The following is a 20,917-nucleotide window of genomic DNA, read 5'->3' on the forward strand; positions in this document are numbered from 1 at the left end:
TAAGGTAGATAACTCTAAAACAAATCTGCCAGCTTCTCAATCACGCTTGGACTTAAAATTTTTAACTTCAGCTTTGAAGTTCAAACACAGGAAACAATGCTCTTTACCAAATGGAGGTAAACAGATTTTCTTCTGGTATTTGATATTATGATTTTTAAATATCCAGATTGCAGTAGTCTGAAGAGACGGTAAAGCAAAGCTCACAATTAAATTATTAACTGTCATAACTCCACTTCCAGGAAAGTGCTGTCTATGCATTCAAGTGCATTGCTTTTAGATAATCTTATTGACATTGATATTTTTTTTTGTGTCATACAGTTAGAAGTCACCCATATTAAAGTCCTTTCTGACTGAGTATATGCCACTTCCAAGCCTGTCTTCTTCAGCAGGCAATATGAATTACTAGTTCTTCGTATACCAGCTATTTTGTGGATTATTCTAAGTGCAAATTAGCAGAAGCAAATACTGCTGGCTCACATTTTATCATGAGTATAATAAAGCACTCTTTAGTGTTGTAATATGTCATGTAGAATAGGATTAAGTTTTCAATACATTTCAAGCATATACTGAGTTTATTGGGAAGCTGAACTTCTATTCAAATTCTTTTGTCCAAATTGCCCTTCATTTTGCACAAGTATGATATGCATTCTTCTAACTAGAACTGTGTGATGAAAATTCCAGAGATTGTTATCTTTTTGTTTAAGCTGTTCTGAAATTTACATGCAATGTTACACAAATTTTTCTCCTGTTTTGTTCTTTTTTTATTTATTCTTGCTGGACCTTGTAAACTTTTTTTCCGCAATATCCAGATCAAAGTTTTTCATCCTAGAGGTGTTTGTGTTTTGAAGTTACTTAAAAAAAAAAGTAAAAAAGTGTTCTTTTGTTTTGGTTTTTTTCCTCCAGGTCTCGTTGGTTAGCTTAGTAGCTAATGCCCTTGGTTTGTCAGACCTCAGTGCAATTAAATCCCTCCGAACATTAAGAGCTTTGAGACCTCTGAGAGCTTTGTCACGCTTTGAAGGCATGAGGGTAAGAAAAAAAAAGAAATAATGTGTAAAAAAAAATCCATAATAATACACTTAATTATAAAATCATTGAGGAACACTGAATTGCATGTCTTTTTACAAGGCCAACAGTAGCATGTTTGATTGTATTACATGCATTAGTCCTTTTCTGTTTGCATTACTTCCGTGTAATGTAATGTTTTACATAAAATCTTTTTCTAGATTTAGAAAAATTAATCCTTGTGTTGTTTTTTTAAAAATGGGGATTTTTTTTCTGTTTTTATTTCCTAGGTGGTTGTGAATGCTCTTACTGGAGCAATCCCATCCATTATGAACGTGCTTCTGGTTTGTCTTACCTTCTGGCTAGTTTTCAGCATCATGGGAGTAAATTTGTTTGCTGGCAAGTTCTATCACTGTGTTAACACCACAAATGATGAGACATTCACACCAGAGGAAGTCAGTAATAAAAGCATGTGTGAAAAAATTAACATGACTACTGGAGGTGTTCGGTGGAAAAATGTGAAAGTAAACTTTGATAATGTTGCAATTGGTTATCTTTCTCTGCTTCAAGTGGTAAGTGTATAATTTTTCCAGCTTTATTTTTTGTAGCAGTAACATTTAATTCCATAATTTTCAGTGCTATTTTACAATATATTAATGGATATGGGATTTGATTTTATAATTCTGTTCTATGAAGCTAATTAATGTTGCTTATGGTAAAAATCTGATATGTTCTCTGGCCTTTTTGGAAGAGGAGGAATATCTCTTATTTACCTGATGGATATAAATTTTCTTGGCACCCAGCTGCTAGTACCTTTTCAAGTTCTACAGAAAAACAGCGTCTAGGTAAAATATCTAGATAAAAAAATGACCTAGCTTTAATTTCCTTTTATTTGCTTTATCTGTTAAGGCATATTGACTAAGATTTTTATCATGGTAGTCATGTACATTCTAGGGCTCATCTGATCTTCAAACAAGAAGAGAGCAAACGATTTAGTTTGCTAAAAATCTAAAACCTTAGAAAAAGGTTTTGAATTCACTTTTCCCTCACTCTTCCTTTTCTTTTTTATTATTATTACTAGTTGTACTCCAGTCATTGTTTGTTATTGCCAAGTGAGTTTTTTGGAGAAAGTTTTAACTTGTTTTTAAACTCTAGATGAACAGTTGCAGAATTTACTAGTGTTAGATTTCTAAGCACAAAACTCTTTTAGAGGCAGCATCTGTAAATTGGAACCAATAAGACAGAAATATGTATTCAAAATATTGACAAAATGCTTGTGGAAACTTATTTGTGCTCATAAGCAATTGGCAACTATTCTGTCTTTACAAATTTCCAACTGGTAGTATTTAGTAGTTGGTATTGTGCTAGCAGGCTATCATCTGATTGCTTCAGGGAGTAGCAGTAGCTGTTGCTAAATAGCACTAGGCATAAATTACCTGCTTAGAGAACAGCAGTACTTTTAGCATTTGTAACATATCTTGCATATAGAGTTCACCTTTGTAATGTTAGCAGTGAACATACCATTCACACCTTGTATGCTCTCAGTATCATTGCTCAAAGGAGTAAGTGTGGTGAAGGCCCACTAGGGGGATAAGGAATTGCCTGGATGGCTGTGTTGGAAGATTTACAGTCAGTGGCTTAATGTCCAAGTGGAAACCAGTAATAAGTGGTGTCTCTCAAAGGTTTGCACTAGGACCAATACTATCTAAGAGCTTCACCAAGGACATGAATAATGGAATTGAGTGCACCCTCAGCAGTTTGCAGATGACACCAAGTTGAGTGGTACAGTTGATACTTAGAGGGGTTGCCAACCTGAGGGACCTCAGCAGGCCTAAGGTTGTTGAACCTCATGTAGTTCCAGAAGGCCACATGCAAGATCCTGCACCTGGTTCATGAGCAGTCTCCAGTATCAGTACAGACTGGAGCATGAATGAATTGAGGTCAGCTCCACAGAGGTGGTCTTCTGAATACGGGTGGAGAAAAATTGAACATGAGCTGGCAATATGTGCTTGCACAGGATATGATTGCAAAGTCAGTCATATCCTGGGCTGGACAACAATAGATTTGGCCAACAGATGAGGTCGTTCTCCCCATACAGTCCATTCTTACAAGGCCTTACCAGTATAAGGAAGATATAGACCTCTTAGACTGGGTCCAGAGGATGGCCAGGAAAAAAATCAGAGGACTGGAACACCTTTCCCAGCGTGGGAAGAAGAAAGAGCTGAGAGAGTTGGGAATTTCAACCTGGAGAAGAGAAGGTTCCAGGGAGACCTTATTGTGTCCTTTCAATGTTTAAAAGGAGACCTATAAGAAAGGCTAAGAGAAAATTTTTCAAAAGGCCTGTAGTGACAAAGGGCAATGTTTTTTAACTGAAAGAGGGTAGTTTTATATTGTATATAAATAAGATTTTCCTTTTTTTTTTAACGATAAGACAGTGAGACACTCAAACAGGTTGCCCAGAGAAGTTGTGGATGGCCCATCATTGGAAGTATGTGATGTAGTGAAAGATGTCCCTGCCCATGGCAGAGGGCTTGAACTAGATAATTTTTAAAGGTTCCTTCCAAGTCAAACCATTCTGTGTTTCTATTATTTTCCTCAAGAGTTTTTGGGACTACTTACCTTTTGGAGTTTCTTCTAGGACTATTTCCATATTCTGCCTGAAAAATGCCAACCAATGATGGCTGATTCTTTTTTTTTCTGGAGAAGTTCTCCAGTTTTTTTGGTAGTCAGAAAATTAGAACTGAAAGTCCTGTTATAAATTGCAGTCTCTCTGGTAGACTCAGATATCGTTTGCAACTCATCTCACAGAGAGTTTATATGAATTTCCATGAAGACTAGAATTTATTCAGCGTTTTACGAACTAGGGAGAAGTATTCCACAGTACAGTACTTCCCATGAATGCTTCACTTGTAACCTACCAGACTTTTAATATTTCTCTTTATTTTTGTGGGTGCAAATACATAGCAGAAGACAGTTTTATTTAGAATGTTTGCAAAATTGAAGCTTTGATAGAAAATATCAACAAATTTTGCTTTTAGGCAACATTTAAAGGATGGATGGACATCATGTACGCTGCGGTTGATTCTACAGAAGTGAGTGCAATATAAAATCTACTGAGTAAAAATAAAATTTACTGAGTGAAAACAAATATACGATTGATTTAATGCTTCTTGGATGGCAGTTGAAATGAACTAAAATATAAAAAATTAAAATGTAAAATCTTGATAAATTTCCTATATAAACCTATGAACTATAAAGTGCATATACTTTTAATAGGTAAAAAAAAATTATAACCATAGATCCACATAAAGTATTACTCATTTAATAAGTCATCTGAAAATTCAAAACTAATGAGATCTGGTTTCCTATTAATTTATCTCACTGAGATTGTTTTACCTGTGTCTTCAAAAATAACCCAAATAGTCTAGTGGCATCCCTGCAGTAGCAATAGCTGCAGACTCTGATGATGTCAAAAAATAAACTGGCTAAATTTTGCCTGGTTTTGTTTTAATGTTGATATTTGTTTGCGTCTCTCCTCTATCCAGCTCCTGATTTGCATAAAGTCTGTAGGAACTGAATTGTTTCTGAGAGTTTTAAGATTTGCACGTTTCTGTCAAATTTAGCAGTACCCATGTGAAATGTCAAATGTCATTAAAGAGGACAGACAGGAAGGGGAAGAACGGCAGGTCTGTGTGTGCAGTTACAGATATCTGTATTAAATGGATTTTAAAGTTGAAATATAAGGCAAGTGTAGGATATGCTTCAAAAAAGTCAGTGACAGTGTTGCTGTCCATCTGGATGCCACTTCTGTTCCTGCTTGGTATACTGTGATTTGTCTTATCTGTTATTTGTGATGTGTTGCTGTTTTTCTGTTACATAGGCAGAGAAACAGCCCAAGTATGAAGAAAGCCTGTACATGTATATTTACTTTGTTGCCTTTATCATCTTTGGATCATTTTTCACCCTAAACTTATTTATTGGTGTCATCATAGATAATTTCAACCAACAAAAGAAGAAGATAAGTATCACATATTTCATTTTCACAACACTTCATTGTTACTGAGCACTCAGAAAATGTATGCAAGGATAAATGTGTCTGAAACTTCTCATAGTAATTTAAAAAAAGAAATCAGCTGTTAGGATTTCTGTTTATTCAGAATAATGAAATAATAGTACTTTCTTTTCAAGGCATTTGAAGTAATTTACAGTTACACTGAGTGTTTGAGTGTTGTCAACATTCGTGTACAGCCCAGTGATATGCTGTACATCCGAAAGTTACATCTTTGTTTTTCCTTACCCTTACAGTGCTGAGACAAAGCTTTGTGAAAATGCAGATGATTTAAGTCAAGCAAATAAATGACAGGAAAAAAGAGAATATGCAAAACTATAAATATCAAAATTGATAAGGAGATAGAGCAGTACAGTGAAGGCCTTCTCAATTACAGACACTAATACAGACAAATTGAGTGCTGGAAATACTGCTCTGTACTGTAAGACTAGAGAGAGTGGGCAAACTCTTGAATTAGTAGTGAGTTTGCAAAAGAAAGAAAACTGATGACATTTGAAAATATATAGTTTTTCTTTTCAACTAAAATTGTTTCTGTTATTCAGATGAACACAGAATTGTGTCAAGAACTCTGGGAGCATTTAGATAGATTAAAATGCAGACTATGATAGCAAATTAAACTGTCCTTGCTATTTAAACTATAAATGCTGCCTAAGGTCTATAATAGTCTTATTTTTCTGTGCACATTTGGGGCAGAATTGTACTGGAATATTGATTTTATTTTTTTTAACTGAGCTAAGTAATAACAAGGCTGTACATAATTTCTGCATTTGTGATTTGAGATTGTTTGTCAATGATTCATTATACTGAAAAAAGATCTTGCTAGACTTACTGCAGTAGAAACTTCAGTAAATCTTTCCACTTCAGATTGGAGTATGCAGCTTCCTATATTGCTTCTTCAGATCCTCTAAGACTGTTATCTGCAGACCCACATAATAGAGAGGAGGAGTTTGTGGTTCCAAACCTAGTGGCATCTTCATCCTCCGAGATGTTTGCACCTCCCTTGGAATAAACTTCAGGTGCATCCATTGCTTAGGAGGAAGGTGGTTCCATTTTTCATCCTTGGAGAGCAAGTCTGAGGTTATATACATTTTTGTATATAACCTGAGGTTATTGGCATTTTTGGCAGTCGATACATAACAAGGTGGCCTTACCCAGTAATGAGGTGATTTTCTATTAAGTTCACTTGGCAGATACTGTCTACTGAAATCATTATGACTCAGAAGGCAGAGAAGGTTTCCTGCTAAAGGACTTTCTCTGGCAGTGTGGTACCCACCCCTTGTACATTTGTAGCTGTTGTGACTGTCACCAAGAAAGTAAAATACTGCAGATACAATTAGGCTGGGGAAAATTCTATCTGCATGTTCATATCTTCAGTTTAATGTAGCTAACTAGCAAACATTAGTCATCTGTCTTTTGAATTTGTAGATGCACCTGTGCTCACAGAAATGTCCAGATCACTACCCAGTAGCATTTTTCTGGTCTTTGTTCTGTCTTCACGTTACTGAGATCACTTCGCTTTGGACAATGTCGTCGGAATATGAATGGGAAAAGACTTGATGTTGCAATATACTGTCTCTGTGTAGTTAAACTGTGTGCATTTCTGTGGTTCCTGTGTGCATCCTACTTTGATCACATTAGTTCCCATGAGGAAAGAAATGTTCTGCTAGCTGTCAACTTCCTAACCCTTACAATCCTCCAGGGTATCCTGTCTTGAGACCTATATTCTCCCTATGGACAGCACACTGAGACAAGGATGACTTGTTCAGTCATGATAGCCATTACATCAGTGAGACAGCAGAAGAAATCCCCAGTTCAGTGCCAGTTTCTTCATAGTTTTTTTTTTTTTATTATTATTTCCCACTGGGTAAGATCTGACAGTCACATCACATTTCCACCATAATTAGCAAATTCATTTCTTGTTTTTCTTCCAAAATCCTTATTCTCTAAGAAATAAATTTTATTTGAATGTTTGACTTATGAGGAGAGCATGCTAAACAGGGTCTCTTTTGACTTCTAAATCTTCCTGTTTATATATAGCCACAGCTGAAAGAGTCAAACACATTTTCATCCAGATTCATCATTACTTTGTCAATAAGATTGACACGACATTTGACAAAGTCAGTGAGACAAAGTGACAGAATGGCTGGTGACTCTGAAATTCTTTTCCAAATGCCACTACTTTGACATCATAGATACTTGGAATGTACTTACAAACAAATGCATGAAAACAAAAAACAAGTTACTTATCAATATAAATTGTATTTCTGTCAAGCGTTTCCATGTGTGTATTACGCATACCAGTGTAGATACTCTTTTATTCAGACTGCTGTCCTCTTATTCAGGCAAGAAACCTTAGACTAAGCTCATGATTCTGATGATCTCTGTACAATATAGGGAGTTGATCAAGTCATATATATATATATATGTATATATATATATATGTATATATATATGTATATATATATGTATATATATATGTATGTATATATATATATGTGTGTATACATACATATATATATATATATATATATATATATATATATACAGTGGAAGTACTATCTTCTGAACTGAGGTACCTGTGCTGAAATGGTAAAACGTGCATCCTGAAAAGTAAAGTCACTAGTTGCTTTCTCCTCATGTTTTACCTGAAGGCATATCTGCTTGCAGTGAATCTTTGTACCTTTGAAGCTTTTTTATTTCTGGTAGATTAATTTACAATGTGGAGTTTATGATGCTAGATTTTTAAGTATGCGTGGAATGTATATTTTACAAGTTGTTTTTTTTCATACTTCTTTACTTGAATTAATCATGTATGTATTTTTTAAAATAACAAATAGATAGAAGCTCTGGGGTGTTTCTTTGTTCCTTAATGTGTTTTATTTTTGAAATAATTACTATATTTGGTTTTATTAACAATATGTAAGAATGAATAAAGGGTTCATTAAAACTATATTCTGCAGTGCTGTGAATTAATGGATTTAAAACCTTGGCTGTAATCAGGTTTTTTTTATTATTTTACCTTGGAGGTCAAGACATTTTCATGACAGAAGAACAAAAGAAATATTACAATGCAATGAAAAAGCTGGGAACCAAGAAACCACAAAAACCTATACCTAGACCCGTGGTAAGAATGTGTGCTATTCTTCTATCATCTATATTTGGGAAGAAATGGCAGCAGTACATTAACTATCAAAAAATTTTTTCCTTGAGTCTAAAAGGGTTTAGGCCTAATTCAAGTTATCTGTCCATTCTGAAATGAACCATGTACATGTGTCTGTTCTGCAGGAAAAAACGCATATTTATTGTGCCTGAGGAACTAGAGAATCAAAGAATCTGAAGAAATATAAGCCTATAGGTTTTCAGGGGAAAACTTAGAACAGGCAACTAAAGAAGTTACTGGGCAGTGTTTTTCTTAGATTTTTCAGCCTTTTGCTTGGTTGTGTATTTTGGGAGAGGAAAAAGGAAATAGGAGGGAGGAAAAGGATGTTCATTACATACAAAATACTATCACATTTTCTTTTTTCTCCCCTCAGAACAAATTGCAAGGTCTGGTGTTTGATATTGTAACAAAACAAGCATTTGACATTACCATTATGGTTCTCATCTGTCTTAATATGGTCACAATGATGATAGAAACAGATGACCAGAGTGAACTGATGCAAAATATTTTACACTGGATTAACTTGGTCTTTGTTGTCCTTTTCACTGGAGAATGTGTCTTCAAAATATTCTCACTCCGTTTTTATTACTTCACCATTGGCTGGAATATTTTTGATTTTGTGGTTGTTATTCTTTCAATAGTAGGTAAGAAATCCTTATATTCAAAATGAAATATAGTTAGGTATGTATTTAATGCTTTATCTCTGTCGAGTTATGCCAACCAGAGGTGTTACTTAATTTTAAATTCTCTTGATTGTTTATGAAATAAAAAGCATACTTGAGAGTAGTAACTTTCTTAATAGATCTGTGTCAGTTTTAATACTTCTAGAATTTGCTTTTTTTTTTGTTGTTCTAAGAGTACTGGGAAAAAAATCTAAAATTACCCATAGCAGATAAAATTTAATCTCCAGTAATCTTCCACTAATTCCAAAACTACAATTGGGTTTTGTTCACATTTTATTGTGGAAAATGTAATCTGTGTTAAAGTTATTCTCTTAATTTTATTCTTTTATTTCACAGGTATGTTTCTTTCTAAGGTGTTTGAGCAGTACTTTGTCTCCCCCACTTTGTTCAGAGTTGTACGACTTGCCAGAATCGGTCGAATCCTGCGCCTCATTAAAGGCGCCAAGGGAATCCGCACTCTGCTTTTTGCTTTGATGATGTCTCTTCCTGCTCTGTTCAACATTGGTCTGCTGCTCTTCCTGGTCATGTTCATCTATGCGATATTTGGCATGTCCAACTTTGCCTATGTTAAGAGGGAAGCTGGTATAGATGACATGTTCAACTTTGAAACGTTTGGCAACAGCATGATCTGCCTGTTTCAGATCACCACGTCTGCTGGCTGGGATGCTTTGCTTGCCCCAATTCTGAACAGTGGGGAGCCCGACTGTGATCCCCATAAAGATCATCCTGGGAGCTCTGTGAAAGGTGACTGTGGCAATCCTTCTGTTGGGATTTTCTTCTTTGTCAGCTACATTATCATCTCCTTTCTGGTAGTGGTGAACATGTACATTGCTGTGATTTTGGAGAACTTCAGTGTTGCTACTGAGGAGAGCGCTGAACCCTTGAGCGAGGACGACTTTGAGATGTTCTATGAGGTCTGGGAAAAATATGATCCTGATGCAACACAGTTCATAGAATATAGCAAATTGTCTGATTTTGCCGCTTCTCTAGATCCTCCTCTTAATATACCAAAACCAAACACAATTCAGCTCATTGCAATGGATCTGCCCATGGTGAGTGGTGACAGAATTCACTGCCTTGACATCCTGTTTGCTTTCACAAAGCGTGTTTTGGGGGAAAGTGATGAGATGGACGCCCTCAGAATACAGATGGAAGATCGATTTATGGCAGCCAATCCTTCTAAAGTCTCCTATGAACCAATTACAACCACATTGAAACGAAAACATGAAGAAGTGTCTGCCGCTATCATTCAGCGTGCTTACAGACGTCATCTTTTAAGACAGGCAGTAAAGAAACTTTCATTTATGTATCGGGAAGATGGGGTTGATCTGCTTATCAGAAAAGATATGATTATTGGTAAGCTAAGTGAAAACTCACCTCCAGAGAAAGTGGATATGTCTGCATCCGCCACAGCTCCACCTTCTTATGACAGTGTAACAAAACCAGAAAAATATGAAGATGACAAATCAGAAAAAGAAGACAAGGGAAAAGACAGAAAAGGAAATAAAAAGTAAAAGACAGAGAGGTTGTCCATGATGAATGTTTACAAGCCTGAGAAGATGACGTTTTTATCAGTAGCATTCTTATTGAAGAATTATGCCAAAATTACAAGTTTTTACATATTTACCCACTGCTACAGTCAGTGCCTGTACCAAGACTATGACCCTTCACTAGTAAACTCTCAATTTGTAACAGGGAAACAAACTTGCATAACAATAGTTTTGATTATCAGCTGTCATTAACTGAGAGGAGACAAAAAATTTCTACTTAGACTGTAGGAACCCTTATTGGAGTGCAAAATTACCAATCCTTACAAGCGGGTATTTTTGTGGAATAAGTGTATCCACCAAGTTCATTTCATCTCCTGTGTTCCATGTGTGTCAGAGTTTTTTTTGTCATCTTATTTGCTTTAATCACACACTGCTATCAGTAATTCTGCAGTGTGATAAAAAAATCTAAATACTTTTTATTTAAATAAATACTAAATGCTAAGTAATACTCTGTATGCAGAGGAACACAAATGTCCGGAATATGTGATTATAACATCATAAATGAACATAGTTCTCTTGAAACCAACTCTAAATGCAGAAACTAAGATTCCATCTCAGGATCTAGATCAAATCAGCAGCAGTTATAATAAAAACCCCAGAGTTTAGATAGAGAATTTATCGGAAAAATAAAACAAGGGAATAATTTTCACTGGAAAGAGGTTGGTAGCTTAGTCTCTTAAGTTTAATATACTTATTTTTAATACTTTTTAGTTATTCTTCATTTATTATACTATCCATTTCAGATACAGTGATTTAGATAAATGGTGCTACACACAGCTCCCATTCCAAAAATCATGAAACTATGGAAAAAACCCAGTTCCTTTCAGAGTACAAGATGCTTCATAATTCCTGAGATATTCAAATAATTCTTTTCACAGAAAAGCTACAAATGCTAAATTGTGCCTACAGGAAATTATACAGATTAAAAAAGAAGGGGTAAGCTTTTTTTTTTTTTTAAACTGGTAGACCCTGTAATATCATGAGTAGTTTCCATACTTCATTCCAAAATCTGTTTCTACACTTCTTATTTCTCATGAGTATATCCCACTTAGCACAATAATCAGAGCTATGTGAATAAGTTGATAGCAGAGTACCTTTGGGGACAAATACTCCCTTAATGTATACCTCAGATTTAAAATTCTATGCTTTGGAAGGATGGATCATGCCAGAGACACAAAATAAATAGGTCAGAGGTGGTTTTGACACCCCCTATGGCACTTTAGTCAGGTTTCCACTGTAATGCAATCTTCTATAGAAAGCTGAGTTGATGTACTTACATCAGCTTTGTCCTGCATCGTGTTTTAGATGACTTTTTTGTCATCCAGGCTGACACTATACATGTAAGTAAAATCCTCTGCTATTTAATCAGTTGTTTACACGGTGGTATCTTTTTGAACAAAGAGACAATGACCTAATTACTCTGTATGTGTCAAATATGTACCCTAGTAAGTTAGCTTATTAAATTTCAGTAGATATTATGATATATTCTGTAATACTCAAAATAATTGGGAAGCTTTAACTGATGCATGCTTGCTGCTATTATGCTACAGCTGTTAAAGTTTAAGATGGGAAGACACGTGAGAGGTAAAAAGAAAAAACTATTCGACAAGACCATCATTCCTCATACCAGTAAGCAATAGTTGCTGCTATTAAATATTTTATTTTGTTTCAATTTTGTAATCAGCAAATATGCAGTAAATTATCAGACTATACAGGACAAATATACGGCTTAAAATGTGGGACTAGAAAAACTTTTATAATATATATCTATTGATCTATTCTTGTTATTTTGAAAATAGTTTTAATTTATAGCATTTTATACTTATAAAAAATTATACATATCTTCATATTGTTCTTATTTTTTCTTGATGTCTGTCTTTAACACTTTACTTTTGGGAAGCCTAAGGTACAATGCAAATTGGTAATTGGAAGTTTCTGCTAATTATTTTTTATAGCATTTTAATAAGGAATAATTTAAAAAGAAATGAACAGTACAGTTATTTTTCTGATCAGTAAGTAGGTCTTTTTACGTGCAAAAAGATAAAAGGGTTTGTTTGGTTTTTTAATGATAATTCGGTCTGTTAATTTTCAGGGTAATCATAGTCATAAAAACATTGCTTTCCCCAGAGTTAGTCTCACACTGTCTGCTTTGCTTACTGGTACATACTGCAGTAGAAATGCTTTAAATATAATTTGTTATTCAAAATCTTCCTTTATGAGGATGAACAGTGAACTTGTGCAATGGACAGTGAAATACTTTGCATTTCTTCTTTATTCTAGAATATAGATTGGCTCCTGCTTTTATAGAAATTATTGTCTCATTGTTCTGATGAACTGCATGCAGGAAGTTGTTTTACCGAAAATAACTGCATTGCTAACAACCCAAAAGAATAAAGATAACCTTTTTATGGAATTATTCTAGTCTTTGTGTTTTTATTGTATGAAGTTTATGAAGATTAACAAGTGATGGTTGGTGGAATAAAGGGGGAACCTCTTTGGCAGTGAGGCGATATATTTTAGACGTCTAGATCACACGTTGCTTCATGACTTAGATCTGCATCAACTTGTCACCATCTAGAGAAGTGATTATATTGTCCTGGCCAGAGAAGTTTTTCTAGAATTCAGAAAAGAAATCCATTCTAACTATGTGTCAAATTTTTGAGTGGACCAGTGATATTCTCTATTAGTCAAGTCCAATGCAGGATGGCTCCACAGCTGATCCAGTAGACACAGCTCACCCTGGGATAGGTGATAGTGTCACCAAAATAACCCCATGAGGGCATAACGGAGTCACTTTAGTTCCATCCTTGCTCAAGAAATCCATGCTTGCCAAGAGGATGGAAAAAGACCTGTTAGAGGTGTTAATGGCCATGCCACAGCTGTTGTCAGGTAACTGATGCCTTTACAGAGCCTAAAAGACATGGTCCCTGGCAAGAGGTTACTGCATGCAGGTGGCAGGATATGGGACACAGTGTGTGTATTGGACCTGTGCATGGGGTAATTAATGCTTTTTTGTGTGTGTTCTCGTTTCTTTGTAAAGAGTAGCTGCTGTATACTGGGATCAATATAGCTACCACGGAAAAAACCCTTCAGAATGCTGTGCTTTGAAGGACAATGTGCATGTTTTTAGTAACTGTCTGATTTGAATTAAAATGTGGGGTTTTTTCAATCCAGAATAGTTAGTGTTTTACTGTCCTAGTTTCTAACAATAATTATTCTTAAATTGTTGTTTAAAGAACAAGGTAAGTCAGTACTGGACAGGTATGTAGTTAGCTTGAAAATTCTGTGTGGAATAAGCGTAAAATATTTATGTGGTAATTTTTCTATGAATTTGGTAGTGTGCAGAAGTGTATGAGGTCACTTACAAAATCATTTTACCCTATAAAATTTCTGTCATTTTTAAAGTTATATTTATTGAACCCATGATCCAGCTAAAGTCACTCCATTTTTCGTGTCTCAAATGCTTAGCTTTTTGTTCCTTTACAAAAAGAGTAATGTATTTTTGGATTCCAAGTGTATATATTTGAATAAATTTGTATCCTTTCATATTTCTTTGAAATTATTTCAGTATACCTTGAAGATAAAGAGCTTATGGAAGACACAGTTGACTTGCAGACTTCCTCTTTAACCTGCAGGTATAAAATAAATTAATGTTTTATTGTTGATATAAGACAATTGTTTCAGAATAATGGATCGGTCATATATTGTTATGCAAATTATTAAGCAGAATTCCTAGAACAGTAGGACACTGCACTCTCTTACTGTCCCAGCTCACAGAGAATGAAAAATGAATATGAAAGGTTCCCTTAAAATTGTCTCAGAAATGAACTTTTTTTACTCTCTGTTACTGTTTCAGGAATGTAAGTCTTTTTTATTTTGTGAAGGTGTCATCAACCTCCAGCCCTCCTCCACACCCCCCAAAAATCCCCCAACCATACCCCAAACCTATATTAAGACATAAAAGGGGAAATTTTCCTGGATTTTTCAAATCTTGGCCTTACTCAACTCTATAACAAACTCAGCTTCACTTCTAAGGACAAGACTTGTTCTGCATCCATCATAGAAGATTACGTCTAAAATATTTTTTTTGTTCTTAGAGGCCTTAAAGATGTTCTGGGGGTTATTTGTATTTTTAAGCAGAAATATCTCTTGCTGAGTACCATGCCTAGATCGGATGCATATGAGCGTCTCTCCGGCTGCTGGCAGCGCGGGATGTGCGATTCGTGGCTGCTTCCAGCAGAGGGCACAGGCGGCCCGGGTGCTGCCGGAGCCGGGAGTCTGCAGACACAGGCGGGATCAACAGACTCAAATTGCAGGCACAGGGGAGAGCTTACAGCTTTACAAACAATTGGTAGATTTTTATACTTGTTATAAAAATTGTTATAAAAATGATATTTCGGGTTGTTCTGTGAAGATAGGTTTGTTGTTAATACTTCTGTGACTGAAGCGGCAATTTCTTGGATTTAAGTTCTGTGCCCTGTAAGGCATGTGGACCTCTATCCAGACCTGGCACCACATTGGTTAAGAACTGCTATCTGAGCTTACTAAACTACAGCTAAAGGGTGTTGATGCATCGTGGAGTTCCACAAATAGCTTTAAATTTTACTTTTATTAAGACATTATTCATCTAATCCCACAGTGCACCCCTGAAACAGCCCCAGCCTTCTAAAAGAATCACGTATGAAAGTACCTGTGTCATTTTCATGACAAACAGTCATAAATATAATGAAGTATCTTTAAAAATACAATTTTTTTTGGCATAGAAAATCCTTACAATACTCATTTTATAGCATAGATTCAGAAAGGCTTATCTAGTTCGGAAAAGCGTTAGAAGAACTAATCTGAAATATCTGCAGTGTAGGAATATTTAATGGCTCACAAACCTCTGCATTAGCAACATTCTTTTCAGTGGGGGATGGTACCATCTCTTTAATTGTCTGAGCACAACAGGATTTTGTCTATGTGATACAGCATGCAAGCTCTGTCACTCAGCATATTTATTTCTCTTTGCTAATCAGTGGGAGCTGTTGCATGGTGAAAGAGAAATATTCTAGTGCCTGCCTTAAAAAAAAAAAAAACAACAAAAAAAAGATACTGCAGTGTAACCCAAGCAAAGTAAACTGCGGCATATTGTCATCCCTCTGGAGAGGGAAAATTGCATGCTGAAGCACACATGATCTCTGCTGCAAGAAAAGCTTTTGATGGAAATAAGGAGTGACACTTCATAAACAATTTATAACAATCAAATCGAGCAGTTCCAGACATGCTCTGCACTTCCATTTTCTATTGTCTTAAAAGCATGTTACTTTCCCTTTAACAGCAATCTTGATAATAATCTTTGTGGAATGTGACAGCTGATTAAAAAACACCACAATATATTTTTTAGAAAATGTATATCTGAAATGGAACGTAATAAGCTGTTTTCATTTTCAAAGGAGTCATTATCTGCAATATTCATGTTTAAAAATGTTCAGAGAATTACATGCTGTACTGCTATTTGCAGTATTGCTTTATAAAAAAGTCAAGCTTGCAGATACCATAGCAACCCCTCTCATGTGGTACTTTTTGATTGCTGAACTATATAGTAGCTCTATGCCCATATTCTGCAGCCATACTTGCACTAATATCTTTATACAGTGTTTAGTAAAAATTGCATCTGCATCTGCAACATAAGGCAAGCTGGACTATGGCAGCAATGATCTCAGGTTCATGGTCACAGGCAGGCAAAAAGTTAAAATATTCTCTCCAATAATAAACATTCTGAATACCTGTAACGTTTCTCTTGTCTTAACTTCTTCATGGCCCTCATGGCTGTCAAATGAGATCAACGAGGATTCATGCAGCATGGCTGCAAATGCTAGTATATTTATTTATATAGATGGAAAGCATCTGCTCATGCACTTAACTGTGTAAGTTTGGAAATTGGATGTGATTTATATGATGAAGAATAGATGGGCAGATAAATGCAGGCTCCTGATAGCCTCTATCTGGAACTGCATTTACATCCAAGAAAAAAACCACACATTTTCAGAGTGAAGCTCAAGAGCACTGTGAAGTCACCAGCTTTACAGCTCTTGTTTTCTCATTTATTTGCAAAGCAATTATTTGAAATTTCATTTATCTGTCATGGTGCAACAATTTTTAGAATTCTCTTATTTTTGTATAAAAATTAAAAGAAAAAGGAAAGGAGAATGCTTGTGTTGAAAGGATAGCAACCAATGACAGCTATGGAGAAAACATAATAAAATGTTAACATGATTTTTTTGCTTGTATTTTAGGACTAAAACATTTATTTCATAGTGGAATTCTACTCCATATAAGGAGAGCTTCAAACACAGGAAATTTCAAATGTTGTACATAGAAAAACTGATAGGAAAGGAAATTACAGTACTGATATTACCGAAAGGTTATTAATATAAAATCTTTTGCAGAAGTTGATTGGAAGCTGATGCACTCTGAAAATAAAAAATTGTGCCAAAGAACGTGGAGCGAGAAAGATCTGCAGGAGATTACAATGAGAAATTACTGTCTTGGCACAGTGAAACTGTTTTGCTTTTGTGATTAGAGAGAAAACTTCATACTAAAACCTAGGATCAAAAAATACTTTACATATCCATTAATATCCAAAACGCATCTATGTGTGTGTACCCTTTTTATTCATGTCTATTACTATATAAACTTCTTTAATTATTTTAGAGTATAAAAATCTTCTCAGTTTTCTTAAGAAAAAAAGGGAAAATGTGTAATAGGAGGACACACAGGTTCAACTTTTCTGTATTACTTGGTATCTACTCAGATTCCAGCTTCTCTTACCCTGTTCCACTATCAATTTGTTTGCATGAGAGAAAGATTTCACATGACAGTTCAGGCTGATGTGGTGGAATACACTTCTTTTATAAGACCATGATGAAGTAAAATAAAATGCATTTTCTCCTCTGAAGGACAGAAAAAAGTGGAGTTTGCAGGCCTTCCTAGCCTTGTCAATAATATACTATCCAAAAACCACTCGTGCGATTCTTAGCTTTTAAAAAGTTCTAGGTTGTTAAGTCAAAGGAACTGAACCTGAAAGGTTTCCTCAGTATTCCTTCATATATATGACGTAGTAAAAAAAATTACATTCTTTAGAGCTGCATTTAGCCTGCAGTCTCTGACTCCATTTTTGCCTCTGGTCTTACAGAAGTATGTTTGTGGAAGTATAAAGGAAGAGCATGTAAGTAGCAGGTAAGAGCCTACACCTGTTCCTCTGCACATAGGTTCTTTTCTATCTTTAAAGCAGCTCTAGTAGAGGATAATTCAGTCTCCTTTCCTTTTCCTTCCTGCTCTATTCCCAGTCTGGAAGACAGAAGAGTTGCCTTTCAAACAGGAAGACCACAAATCAATTTACTGTTGCAGGTGATTCAAACAGTGGAGCTGAAGACTAATTGGATCAGCTGTAGCAGTTATTTCACATATGACAGCACCAGCAAATGATGGTAGGTAACCTCATTAGCAAACAGACTTCAGCAGCAATTAGAATAAATGTTAAAGAGGGAAGAAAGAAGATACTGGTATTTGCAAAAAAACTAAGAGGAGTTAAGGTCTCCTAGGTTTTATAGGTAATTGTATTCCACGTAAAACTGTAACTCTGTGTATGAATTCTTTAAAAAGCAGAGGCACAGTACTCAGATCTACCTCATGGGGATAGAGAACACTCTAGAAGTGATTTTAAATGACTTTATATTTTAAATACTTTAAATATACTTTAAAATATTCCATTTAACTGTAAGCAGAAGCAGATAAAAATCATAGAGACTGATAAACAACTTACTTTCTTCTTTTACTTATTTTTTTTGGATAGGGAAGTTGGTTTTGTCCCTTTTAGACTTGTCCCATCTTATGAAAGTGAAAAGGATTTTGGAAAGTATCTGATTTGTTCATAACCTTGTGAAAGTTTCAAGAGTATAGTTAAATGTCAGGGCAGTTTCAGCTATGAACTTCTAAATGTTTTCTCTTGGTGCCTAGTGACTGTCCTAAAAACTTGTTAATCTATACAGCACTAACTACATGAAAAAAAAAAGAGAATAGCATCTAGCAGAACATAATCTAAATTTATACTAAATTTCTAGTCCTTCTATGCACGGCTGAGATGCTGGTCTGAAAAACCTTCCTTGGAGATCACTGGCTGTTGGCCATTCTGATGGTGAAAAGCAGTTAATGCCAAAAAGCCACCACCTCTCCCTGGCTGAGAGTCTGACCAATCAATTGCCTTCTGATTCGTCCCAGCCCTTTGACTGCAGATGCACTGGAAAAGTCATGAGAATTACCAAGCAGGTAAAAAGTTCTTTGAGCAAACTGCCCAGCATCTTAATCCTTCAATTAGTCTGTTTGTAAAAGCACAGCAGTCAACAAGTCATTGCTCCACCTTGCATGTTATGGTGACAGCCTTGAGTGTGTAACTGGCAACCTCTGTTGTGGGTGAGGTGGGGTTTCTCCATCACGGTTTTCTGTTCTTTATTGTTTACCAGGGTGTGAGCTGAAGGAAATAAGGGATGGAAAGAAAGAGGAGAAGAGACTCAGTTCAGAAAGCTGACACGGAGCTGGGCAGAGTAGGGATAAAGACGAAGGAAAAGAATGAAATAAAGCTGGGCAATAACTCCTGTTGCAGATGTCAAAGACTGAATTAGCTGAACTGGTTTAATTTAGTGTTAAGAGGAATTATGTCAGAAAATCAGGAGGCCACTGTAAATATGAACCTGATAGCAGTGAGGGGATTCTTTAGGATATGAGGGATTGAGCAATTGCACAGCTTGCTTTGTATTTATAAAACATGCATGCTTAAGAGTTTGCAGCTGCTTCTGGTCAGTTTATGTATTAAGGGACTACTGCAAACTTGTCTGAAATCATCTAGATCTATTACTGTCAGTTACACTGACATGTCATGATTAATATTTACTGTTATAGTGCAGTGTAATTCAGTTAGCATTCGCTATCACTACCCTTTCCTAATCTTAGTTGTTCCTAGCTAGGAACAACTGAATATAACTGAAGAATACTCCAAGTGGCTCAGAAATTTGCTAGGATACACTGACAATTTAGCAGTTCTTTCACAACTCAGCTGTGAAAGACATTGTAGGAAAGCATTGTCAAAGTGTTTCTGGAAAGAATTTGTTATAGTGCTCTTAGGTACTTTTAATGTTTAGGGTTTATATAGCAGATTTATTAACACAGCTGCTAGGCAGTGAATGGGACATGAAGAAGTTAGGATCAGATCTTACCAAATAGTGAATTTTCCTGATCTTGGGTGATTTAGAAAGAAAATGTCATTCTTTACATATTATTAATGCAAAATTATTCTCTTATTTTGTAGACTTATGTCAATTTTTTTCCAGTATTCCAGTTTCCTTCCTTAAAATGTAATGTATTAATCTTGACTCTCCTGATTCGATGTGAATTTAGTAAAAGTAATACTGAGAGCCATAATGCTAATAAACCTGGTTATCATACAATCATAATTTCATTTAAGCAGGCATACTTCTGTGGCTTTCTTTTTCTCTCCTTAAAATTCTTGACAACTCTTTGGTGGGTAAGTTCTAGTGCTGATGACTCACTGTGATTTTTGTTTCAGTAGCACTTCTGACAGCTGACATCTCTGAAAGTGTCTTATCCTTACTAGTTGTCAAGTGTAAGGTCTAAATTAGGCCATAGTTTCACAAGCATTTTAACTGCCATAAGGTGGCAATGTAAGTGAAAGAAGCAGACTTCTCCCCTAGATTAGAACAACCATTTGTGTTTCCCTATGACAGACTAGATTGGAGAACTAAAAACTTAGTGAGAACAAAAGTTTATCCTTAACCTAGATAATTTTCCTATTCAATTCACTCTATGGCCGTACCACTGCTTGTGGTAGACAGAAGGGAGGTGGAGAGCAGCAAACAATGCCCTTGCATGCTAATTTGGTATCTCTGAAATTATGACTTTGGTTTTCTTTTGGTGGTCCCTTGAGCTGAAGCCTTGATGTTTTCCTTTGCTCCTAGAAGAGAAATGAAACTGCAAAGTAAGCAAGAAATTATCTATATTATGAGAATTGAAAGTCAGTTTTTGCTTGCATAGCTTTATATTCCATATCTCTGCTGCTGGTAGTTTTATAGCCTCAAAAACCTGATGCACAGTTTCTTAATTTTCTCTTTCGATCATTTTCCTTTCAGTGCAGGAATTACTTTCTTCAAAGTATTGCCTAACAGAAAACTGCATTCTTGTTCTTTCAACATCTTAGTTGCATTAATACTTTTATTTGTCGCCTTCAAAGTAGCCTACTCCATGCTCCACGTGTAGCTACTGATTGATCAGCTGATCATTTTATCTACCCATAAGAGAAATAAAAGGCATATAGCCAACCAACTTCACATGTCTGACATGAAAGATGTACCTTGGCAGAGGCAAAGTGAGATGGCAATAGGGTGGATGGGTTAAGGCA

General features: G+C 35.6%; 1 protein-coding gene across 2 annotated transcripts in view; it reads left to right on the forward strand.

The window, feature by feature from the left end:
- LOC108509129 (sodium channel protein type 2 subunit alpha-like) overlaps window positions 1-12,874 on the forward strand; it is a 50,097-nt gene extending 37,223 nt beyond the window's left edge. For both annotated transcript variants that reach the window (XM_017838400.1, XM_017838408.1), the window contains exons 20-26: window positions 904-1,026; window positions 1,293-1,574; window positions 4,041-4,094; window positions 4,883-5,020; window positions 8,091-8,195; window positions 8,605-8,875; window positions 9,251-12,874. In XM_017838400.1, the coding sequence (XP_017693889.1) occupies window positions 904-1,026; window positions 1,293-1,574; window positions 4,041-4,094; window positions 4,883-5,020; window positions 8,091-8,195; window positions 8,605-8,875; window positions 9,251-10,428 (2,151 nt within the window). In that variant the 3' untranslated portion in view covers window positions 10,429-12,874. The remainder of the gene's footprint in view (window positions 1-903; window positions 1,027-1,292; window positions 1,575-4,040; window positions 4,095-4,882; window positions 5,021-8,090; window positions 8,196-8,604; window positions 8,876-9,250) is intronic.
- Window positions 12,875-20,917: the final 8,043 nt, after the last annotated feature.

Source organism: Lepidothrix coronata, unplaced genomic scaffold (genome assembly GCF_001604755.1).
Source record: "Lepidothrix coronata isolate B3197 unplaced genomic scaffold, Lepidothrix_coronata-1.0 Scaffold7, whole genome shotgun sequence".
Classification (NCBI taxonomy): domain Eukaryota; kingdom Metazoa; phylum Chordata; class Aves; order Passeriformes; family Pipridae; genus Lepidothrix; species Lepidothrix coronata.